The sequence below is a fragment of the Narcine bancroftii genome, chromosome 3 (assembly GCF_036971445.1).
Source record: "Narcine bancroftii isolate sNarBan1 chromosome 3, sNarBan1.hap1, whole genome shotgun sequence".
Classification (NCBI taxonomy): domain Eukaryota; kingdom Metazoa; phylum Chordata; class Chondrichthyes; order Torpediniformes; family Narcinidae; genus Narcine; species Narcine bancroftii.
In genome coordinates this window covers 265,690,714-265,700,818 of record NC_091471.1, presented here as the reverse complement: position 1 = coordinate 265,700,818, position 10,105 = coordinate 265,690,714, and the positions used below count along the sequence as shown (strand labels likewise).

General features: G+C 41.3%; 1 protein-coding gene across 1 annotated transcript in view; it reads right to left on the bottom strand.

The window, feature by feature from the left end:
• Positions 1-3,254: 3,254 nt before the first annotated feature.
• Positions 3,255-10,105, bottom strand: part of LOC138758702 (amyloid-beta A4 precursor protein-binding family A member 3-like) — a 28,138-nt gene continuing 21,287 nt past the window's right edge. The window contains exons 9-10 of the mRNA XM_069928024.1: positions 7,573-7,713; positions 3,255-4,334 (exon numbers count right to left, since the gene is read on the bottom strand). Of these exons, the coding sequence (XP_069784125.1) occupies positions 4,263-4,334; positions 7,573-7,713 (213 nt within the window). The 3' untranslated portion in view covers positions 3,255-4,262. The remainder of the gene's footprint in view (positions 4,335-7,572; positions 7,714-10,105) is intronic.

Genomic DNA, 10,105 nt, shown 5'->3' with positions numbered 1-10,105 from the left:
CAGAGCGTGTGCGGGGTGGTCTGGGTTTTTCATCATTGCTGCTGCCTTCTGACAGCAGCGTTCCCTGGAGACTTCGGGTTCGGGGAGGGTTTTGGCTGCAAGGTCTTGAGCTATGTGCACTACCTTTTGGAGGGCTTTTCGTTCAGGATTTTTGATGTTTCCATATCAGACCATAATGCAGCTGGTCAGTACACTTTCCACCAAACCTCAAGAAATATGCCAGAGTTTCTGATGTCAAAATCACATACCAAGCCTCAACTCTGGTTCTCAACTTTTTTCTTTCCACTCAGCTCAGCAGGCCCAATGCCATCAGTGTTCTGTGATTAGAAAGGGATTATTTCAGGTGGAAAGAAAAAGTTTGAAAACCACTATTAATCTTACCTCATTACTCATGATGTGCAGTTTCATAACTCCAAAGGAAATGGGGCAATGGCAATTTTTCTCAAGAATAATATTTCATTAACAATTGGGTTCAGAGCAGTGATTCTAAACCTTCCCTTCCCATTCACATCCCACCTAAAGCAATCCTTTACTAATCAGAGCATCAATGGCCTAGGGAATACTTCATGATAATGTGAGTAGAAAGAAAAAGGTTGAGAACCACTGGCATCAGTGGTTAATTTCACAATTCTTAACATTGCAAAAGAACAGGGGGACCATGGTGTTCAAATACATAATCTCTCAAGCTTGTCACACAGCAAGTCATTCAGAAGGCTTGTGGTCTGCTGGCCTTCATTAGACAGGAGTTCAAGAGCCATGGTCATGTAACAATTCAACAAAACGGAGACCAAGTTGGAATATTGTTCTGTTCTAGGTAGGACACATTATGGAACTGATGTAGATGTTCGTTGAACTCCAGGTCACTGAGGCTTGAGGGATGAATGACAGAAGTTTCCAGAATGCAATCACAGCAACAAGGTTGGAAGAAGGTGGGTCAGTGACTATCAGGAGAAGGAAAGGAAATAGGCTGTCAATGCAGGGTTCCCCTGTGGCTGTTCCCTTCAATAACATCCCATTTGGATTATGTTGGAGGACAAACTGTCAGGGACAAGCCATGGCCATCAGGTCTCGAACAAAGCCTTGCCTTGGGGTCAATATGAGAAGGGAGGGTGTTGAGAGATGACAGTGAGGTGGGGGAAGGTTCTGTGGAAGAGAATCCCAGGTGGTTTGTTCCCAAGTGGATGAACAGGCAAATGTGGTCCATGGCATGGATAGGAAGGGTGCTGAGGACCTGCTAAGATTTCATGGAGCGAGGAGTGAAGTGGAAGGACAGGATCCCCAGGGTTGCAATGTTGGGTTTGCTTCCTGTGCCACAAATTGGAGAGGTTAGAAATAAGGACAATGCAGCTTAACATGTGGCATCAGAGATGGGGCAGGAGGCAGGACCATATTTCTGGATCATTGGGTTCGTCCAGGAAAGGTGGGACCTTGACCTGGAAAATTTGCATCAGAACTAGAAGGGGGTGAATATCTTCACAGGAAGGTTTGCTCGTTTACTCGGGGGGTGTTAAAGATTGGTTTGTGCATGGGAAGCAGAAGGTGAAGGCAGAAAAGAGCAACATGTGGAAAACAATTCGCTTAAAGTGGTGTCACAGGTGGTCAGAGGAGTGAGGAAAGCATTTGGCATCTTGGCCTTCAAAAATTAAAGTATAGAGTACACGAGTTGGGATGTTATGGTGATGTTGTACATGACATTGGTAAGGCCACATTTAGAGTATTGTGTGCAGTTCTGGTCACCAAACTGCAGGAAGGATATCAGCAAGATCAGAAGTGCAGAGATTTACTGGGATTTTGCTGGTTCTTCAGGAGTTAAGTGACAGGGACAGATTAAACACGTTTATTCCTTGGAGTGAAGAAGAATGAGGAGATTTGACAGAGGTTTAAAAGAAGTACAGAGTGGATGCAAGGAGGCTCTTACCACTTACATTAGGGAGACCAATATAAAAGGACAGTTTTAAGATGAATGGAGGAAAAGAGTTTTGGAGGAACATTAGTGGAAAGCTTTTCCACTCAGAATGTGGTGGAAGTGGGGAACAAGCTGCCATTTTGTGGGGTGAACGTGGGCTCCATCTTAAATATAAATTGGATGTGTAGAATAGAGAGTATAACACTTTTAATGGTGTAAAACTTTCCATCATGTTCAACAAGAGTTAACAAAACTTTGGAATTTTGGATAAAAGAGTCTGCACACCCTTCACTGGAATGCTGATTACAACATGCATCATTTTCCCAAAACCTCATTTAGGTACTTACTTCTACATCTGGAACAGGCACATGATACTGGGAATGAGCTCTGTGCAGCTGCCAGAAGGCAATACTTCACACTGAGATGCAGTAGGCTCTGGGAAGTATGATACAGGGTCACAATTCTCCTGCTGTAGACTGGAATGGTACTCTGAATGGCATTCTGAGGAGACGTGTGAGACTGAAGGCACGACCTACTGAAGATGCAAGCGTGATTGAGAGCACAGCTAAACAGAAAATAAATGACAAAAGGTCATCGTCCTGAAATGTGAATTGTTTAGCTCTTCTCAGAACTTATCTGATTCTCTTAGTAATGCTGCCAACTTTAATTTTATTTCTGACTTCTAGTATGTTGAGTATATTGTTTTCATTTACATTGTGGAAAACAAAGCCATCCATCATTTTACTAAATTAATGCATTTATGCCACAATAACTTTATTGCAATGAAAGGTGTTAATGAGCATCAGAGAGAGGAAGCATTGCTGAAGGCCAATGCTCAATGTATCAGAGCACCAAGTGCCCTCACTCCCATCAGATGTCAAAAACACGTAACTTTGGAAGAATTCAGCACAGAGTTTTGCAGAAAAGGCAACTTGTAAGATTAAGCACCACATGGTTCAAATACTGATCATAGCAGCTCACAAGCCACACTGGTCATTTGTACAAATGCTAAATTACAGGTCCAGAGACAATTTCCAGATGCAGAGAGCTCCAGAAATACTCTGGCCTTAAAGTTCTCGCCTTATTTGTCTCAAAACTAGAACTCTTGCTGGAGCACATTTCCAGAATCAAAAAACTTAGTGCCTATGGGCAGTATCCTTGGCCCAGATGCATTTTACAAAACAATAATAATCAGATGCATCTGATTAATACCCTCTCCCTTAATCCAGTAATAGTGATCCCAAATAAACCACTTGCCCCAGCCCTATTGTCACAGCTAACTCAGCAATTGATAAACCTGTGGCCTTTAACCTCTCAGTTCACCATTATTACTATGTAAAAGAGTGTACACCATTAATGTATTTTATTCAGTTATATTCTCTGACAAGCACTCATAGTATGGCAATTATGGTGAGCTTAATGGTCATTTTCAAGGCACCAAAGGCATGTACTTATAGGTACTTCTAAGTCTTGATAATGCATCTGATCAGGAGGAGATTCCAATTAGCCAATCTTTTCTTTGCTTAATGATTACACGTGTACTTCTCAAAAGGAATCAGTGGATAATGAGCAGAAATAGTAACTCTAGACATTTTTTAAAAATCTCCTTATGCAAAGGTACAATTTAGGCAATCCTATCTTGACTTTAAAGGAAATATCTGTGCACAAAGTAAATAAATTACATTTGGTATATATAGAGCAAAACTGGGAACTGACGGTGATCCTTGTATCTCAATTGCAGGCAGTCACATGATGGAAAAGCATCTTTCACAAACAATGCAGAACAGTTTCCAGACCAAGATTCAGGCCCACAACCTCAGTCTCCAAGACCACTGTCCATAGCCATTTCCCTCTCCAACCTAACACAGAGAAAAAAAAATTCTTCTAGCACCCTCGTCCTCATAGATTTAATTTTTGATTTTTTTTTAAATTACGTGGTTAAAACAATGCCTTTGCCATTATTAAAATTAATCCATTGGGTTTCTACTTAAACAGTAGAGCCACTTGCAGATATTATGAGATATCTAGTATGAGCTGGTGATATGGAGGAAGCCACGTGCAAAATATTTTTGGTGAAGAACATTGCCACTCAGCATCAAAGTCTGATGTGTGGCACGCAGCCAACGCTGCAACCCAAGGAGAACTTATTTCTTCCTTGTTCACTGGCCTGATGTGATGCTGCAGCTTGTAGCAGGCAGCCAATCTAGTGCAGAGTGAAATGGTTGTGTTAAGTCATCTTCAACACACCAATTAAGAATGTTGCAATACTGCTGAGGTACAACAAAGCAGGCAGCATCAATGTGGAATCCATGGAGGTCACAAATGTTTCAGTTGGCTTTCAGTGACAATTTTTTCTTTATATATATATTGGTTGCTCTTGTCCAGTTAGTAATCTGTACGTTGCAGCTGGCATCGTCTTTATATGAATCTAGAAAAGAAACAGTTACCAAGACAAATTTTTCCAAGTCTCGTACCTTCACAGAAACAATCCCCAGCATCAGGCACATATCAATCATAAACCAAGGGCCTAGATTCAATTACATTCATACTAAATGGGACGTAAAATGGTTAGTGCAGCAGATATTGCAACGCTTTACAGCGCCTGAGATCAGGATTCAATACCCATGCTGTCTGTAAGGAGTTTGCATGTTCTCCTTATGCCTGCTTGGGTTTCCTCCAGGTGCTCCAGTTTTCTCCCACCCTTAAAAATGTACTAGGGGGTTGTAGGCCAATTGGGTGTACTTGGGCAGCACGGGCTCGTGGGCCAAAAAGGCCTGTTACCGTGCTGTACGTCTAACTGAAAAAGACAGGACAGCAAATGCTGAGGCCTTAACCTGATGTTAAACTGCAACTACATCAGCTCCTCATCCTCATTGTCCTTGTCAATACCAATCTCCCAATGACACACAAACAAAATCTAGTCAACTATTTTGGAAACATCCCTCTTTAAATTGGTGCCATGCCTTCTAAATTGTAAATGGCTGAGAAACAGTGGAAGACTTTCAGAGATTTTTCATGGTGCTCAAGAAAAGAATATTCCAGCTAAAACAAGGATGGAAAGTCTCAGGAAAGCCAGCCTGGGATAACTAAGGAAATAAAGGAAGTCATCAAACTAAAAGCTCACATATACAAAGTCACCAAGAGCAGTGGGAAACTAGAAGATTGGGAAAAACAAAAAAATCCATGGTGAGCAATGAAGAAAGGGAAGGTAGATTATAAAAAAACAATTAGCACAAAATATTAAAAAAAGGACAGTAAAAGTTTTTATAATTATATAACACAGAAAAGGGTGTCTAAATTGAAGGTTGGTCCCTTGGAGTGAATTGATATTGAGAATGAGGAAATGGCGAAGACTGAATGACTATTTTGTGCCAGTCTTCATGGTGGAAGACAGGTCTCCCTTGTCAAAGATGTAGGTTACTGATGCGATGGGAGGCAAGGACCTGGATATAATAGCTCTAACTAAAGAGGTAGCGCTGAGCAAACTTGTGGGCCGAAAGGTAGATAAATCCTCTGGTCCTGATAGAATGCATCCAGGGTACTGAAAGAAGTTATAGCAGAGGCTTTGCTGATAATTTACCAAAATTCTCTGGACTCTGGTCAGGTCCTGGCAGATTGGAAGATGGAGAAAGTCACTCTACTGTTCTAAAAAGGATGCAAGCAATAGGAGGGTAACTATAGGCCAGTTAAGTTTAACATTTGTCGTTGGGAAAATGCCCCCCCCCCCCCTAAAATTCACATCCACCTTGAGCAATCCCTACGGCACAAGTGCTGTGATTAGTAAGGGGTTGCTTAAGCTAGTGTGTGAGGGGGGAAGGGAAGGTTGAGAACCACTGCTCTAGACCCAATTGTTACTGAAATATTTTGCTTGAGAGAAGTGTCATTGGCCCATTTCCTTTGGAGTTATGAAACTGTGCACATAACGAGTCAGTTAGGGACGATTAAAACAGTGGCTTTCAAAACTTTTTCTTTCTACTCACATACCACCTTGAGCAATCCCTTACTAATCAGAGCACCTATGGCATAGGGATTGCTTAAGGTGGAATGTGGGTGGCAGAGGGCAGTTTGAAAACCACTGTTTTCAAACCTACAATCATTTTTTTCCTGTCATGTTGACTGACCATGCTATGACTTTATTTGTTCTCTTTAGCCTTAACCATAACCACATAACCACTTACAGCACAGAACAGGGCAGTTCGGCCCTACTAGTCCATGCCGTAACAAATCCCCACCCTCCTAGTCCCACTGACCAGCACCCGGACAATACCCCTCCAGTCCTCTCCTATCCATGTAACTATCCAGTCTTTCCTTAAATGTAACCAATGATTCCGCCTCGACCACGTCTGTCGGAAGCTCATTCCACATCCCCACCACCCTTTGCGTAAAGAAATTTCCCCTCATGTTCCCCTTATAATTTTCCCACTTCAGTCTTAAACCATGCCCTCTAGTTTGAATCTTCCCCACTCTTAATTGAAAAAGCCTATCCACGTTTACTCTGTCTGTCCCTTTTAAAATCTTAAACACCTCTATCAAGTCCCCTCTCAATCTTCTACGCTCCAGAGAAAAAAGCCCCAGTCTGCACAACCTTTCCCTGTAACTCAAACCTTGAAATCCTGTCAACATTCTCGTGAACCTTCTCTGCACTCTCTCTATTTTGTTTATATCTTTCCTACAATTTGGTGACCAAAACTGTACACAGTACTCCAAATTTGGCCTCACCAATGCCTTGTACAATTTCATCATAACCTCCCTACTCTTGAATTCAATACTCCGATTTATGAAGGCCAACATTCCAAATGCCTTCTTCACCACACCATCTACCTGAGTATCAGCCTTGAGGGTACTATTTACCACAACTCCTAAATCCCTTTGTTGCTCTGCACATCTCAATAGCCTACCATTTAATGCATATGACCCATTTAGATTTGCCTTTCCAAAATGTAACACCTCACACTTATCTATATTAAATTCCATCAGCCATTTCTCAGCCCACACCTCCAGCCTTCCTAATCACCTTTTAATCTTCGGTAATCTTCCTCACTGTTCACAACACCACCAATCTTTGTATCATCCGCAAACTTGCTTATTCAATTCTCCACCCCTACTTCCAGATCGTTAATATATATAACAAACAATAGTGGACCGAGGACCTATCCCTGAGGAACTCCACTAGTCACCGGCCTCCAATTGGACAAACAATTTTCTACCACTACTCTCTGACACCTCCCATCCAACTATTGTTGAATCCATTTCACTACCTCCTCATTTATAGGTAATGCCTCCACCTTTTTTCCTAACCTCCTGTGGGGAACTTTGTCAAAAGCTTTACTAAAGTCTAAATCGACAACATCTACAGCTTTCCCTTCATCAACCTTTTTTGTAACCCCCTCGAAAAACTCAATCAGGTTTGTCAAGCCTTAGGCCATTCCAGAAGTTGCTGGCCTGACTCCATAGAGTCCAGCTGTTCTATTGCATTTTGACCATCAGCTCATTTAATTAGGAAAATAACTAGAGGTATGAAAAAAATATAGCATCAACCATACCATGAGCTGTGTATGCCTCAATCCCAAATTGAACTGTGCATGCAGTGAACTAGGCAATTATTAGTAAACTGGAAATCAACTATAAATAAAAAAGAGAGAAAAAAAAACTAATGGTGCACTTACCTCACCAGTGGCATTCGACAGTCTTTGCACAATCTTTTCATGTGGAATTGCAACAACACTTTGCCCATTTATTTCAATGATTCTGTGTCCGACTCGAATTCCACCTCGTTCTGCAATTCCTCCTCTCATGAGGCTATAGATCTGGTTAAAATAACATTTAACTCCATTAACTCACTAGAACTACAAGAAGTGGATTATTTATTTAATTTGGTTACTGATCAGTTCACTTCTACTTGCACTAAGAACCAATACAATAAAAGTTCTAAAATCTAAAATGCTTGGGGTTTGGGTTGGTCTGGATTTTCAGATCATCAGGCAGTACTTTTAAAATTCAAATTTAAGGAGAATAAGATGAACAGGTAAATTTTGATAGTTTATTCACAAAACATTTTTCCTATAAAATACAAAGTACAAGAAAAAATATTTATTCTTTCATTTCCGCGACTTCAGTGGAGTTTGGAGTTTGGATTCTTCAATAGTCCACTTAACATAACATAACATAACAATTTACAGCACGGAAGCAGGCCATTAGGCCCTTCTAGTCCGCACCAAACCAAACACCCCTCTCTAGTCCCACCTCCCTGCACTTATTTCCATTTTTAGCATAGTTGTTTCTTCCATAGGACACCTTTGAAAATGATGTTTTCATGAAGTACTCAATGGTTAATCTAAAAATGACGAGTTATTACTGACATGGTCATGTGGCCATTTTCTAATCATTTTTAACCGTACATGAAACGTGGTCACAAGAGAACAGCAAGCAAGAGAAAGGCAGTTTAGGCTGTGTAAATGGTTAGTGTGGCGATTAGCACCAGCGATCTGGACTGGGGTTCAAATTACGTGCTGTAAGGGGTTTGTATGTTCTCCCTGTATCTCCGTGGGTTTTCCCCAAGGGCTCCTGTTTCCTCCCACTCTTCAATTAGGTTAATTTGGGCAACACAGGCTTGTGGGCCAAAAGGGCCTGTTATCATGTTGTATGTCTAAATTTAAAAAAATTAAATTTAAACTCCCCCCCTGCACACACAAGTTAATCCAAGGCAAGACATTTTGTTAAATGATTTGCTCTCAGGACACAAAAGCAATTACCTCACAACAAATTCCAATATATTAAAAAAATCATGAAGCAAAAAGTTTTGAAAACACTCAGCAGGTGAAGCAATATTGCAGAAAGAGAAATTTTTCAGGTAAAGATCCTTTCTGTTTTAAACTTATTTGAATTCAATACATTCCAAAGCAAAATCATTTAAGGTTGATAAATGAAGTACAAACTCAGACAATTTCATAATTGGGCTACAGTGCTATTAAAGACAAACTTTTGTCATTGCACAAGTACAACAAAACTGAGTACATATCCTGACGATGCATACAAATAAGATATAAAAATAATAACAATAAAAGAATACAATATTCAATGTTTGGCAGCGTTCAGTTCACGTATGGCTCGGGTTAAAACTTTTTAAGACTGCTTGCCCGAGATTTAATAGACCTGAAACATCTCCCAGAGGGCAGCAAGTCAAACAGATGACCAGATGAGCAGAATAAATCCTCCAAAGAGGGCAGTGAGTACCCGATAATCTTCTGGGCCATACTGATGACCCTCTCTCTCTCTCTCTCTCTCTCTCGTCTGCTACCGAGCAGCTGGCAAACCACGTAGGAATCCAGTAAGCCAGCACACTCTCAATGGTGCAGTGGTAAAAAGACACCAGCAGTTTCCTGAGAATCCTTTTGTGCCTTTTTAACTATTGAGGTGGCACTGGCAGTCCAGGAGAGAGCTTCAGCAAAATGCATACCCAGAAACCTGAAAACAGTGACCCTTTCCACATAGTCCCCATTTTGGGTCTGGACTGAACTGTTCCTCCAGAAGGCTATTATAAACTTTTGAGGAGTTCAAGATGAGATTATTCTCTGAACAGCACACTGTCAGTCTTTGGACTTCATCCCTGTAGGCTGTCTCATCTCCTCTTGAAACAAGTCCAGCCTCGGTCGTGTCACCCGCAAACTTGATGCTGATGTTGGTAGAATATGTGGAGGCACAATCATGGGTATAGAGGGAATAGAGGATGGTGTTCAATGTACACCCTTGAGCCAGTACTGAGTCTAAGGGTAGAGCAGAGGTGAGTGCCAATTTTAACAGTCAGGGAGCAGTTCATTAGAAAGTCCTTAATCCAGAGACAAATAGATTGAGAAAATCCTAATTCAGCATTTTGTAACTAGTCTACCCAGGATGACAGTGTTAAAGGTAGAGCTGAAGTCTATAAAAAAGAATCCTCACATAGCTCTCCTGGTTTCAAGGTGGGTCAGTGCAGTGTGAACAGCAGTTGTGTTGGCATCCACTGTAGACCTATTTGCCCTTTAGGCAAACTGATATGGATCAAAGGTGGGTGGAAGGCTGACTTTTATGTGTTGCAAGACCAGCCTCTTGAAGCACTTCATGATGACCGGAGTAAGTGCTACTGGATGGTCGTCATTGACCTCAGGCAAGGTACAATGATCGATTTAGACAGGGAGAGGTTGACGATCTTTGTGAAGACCT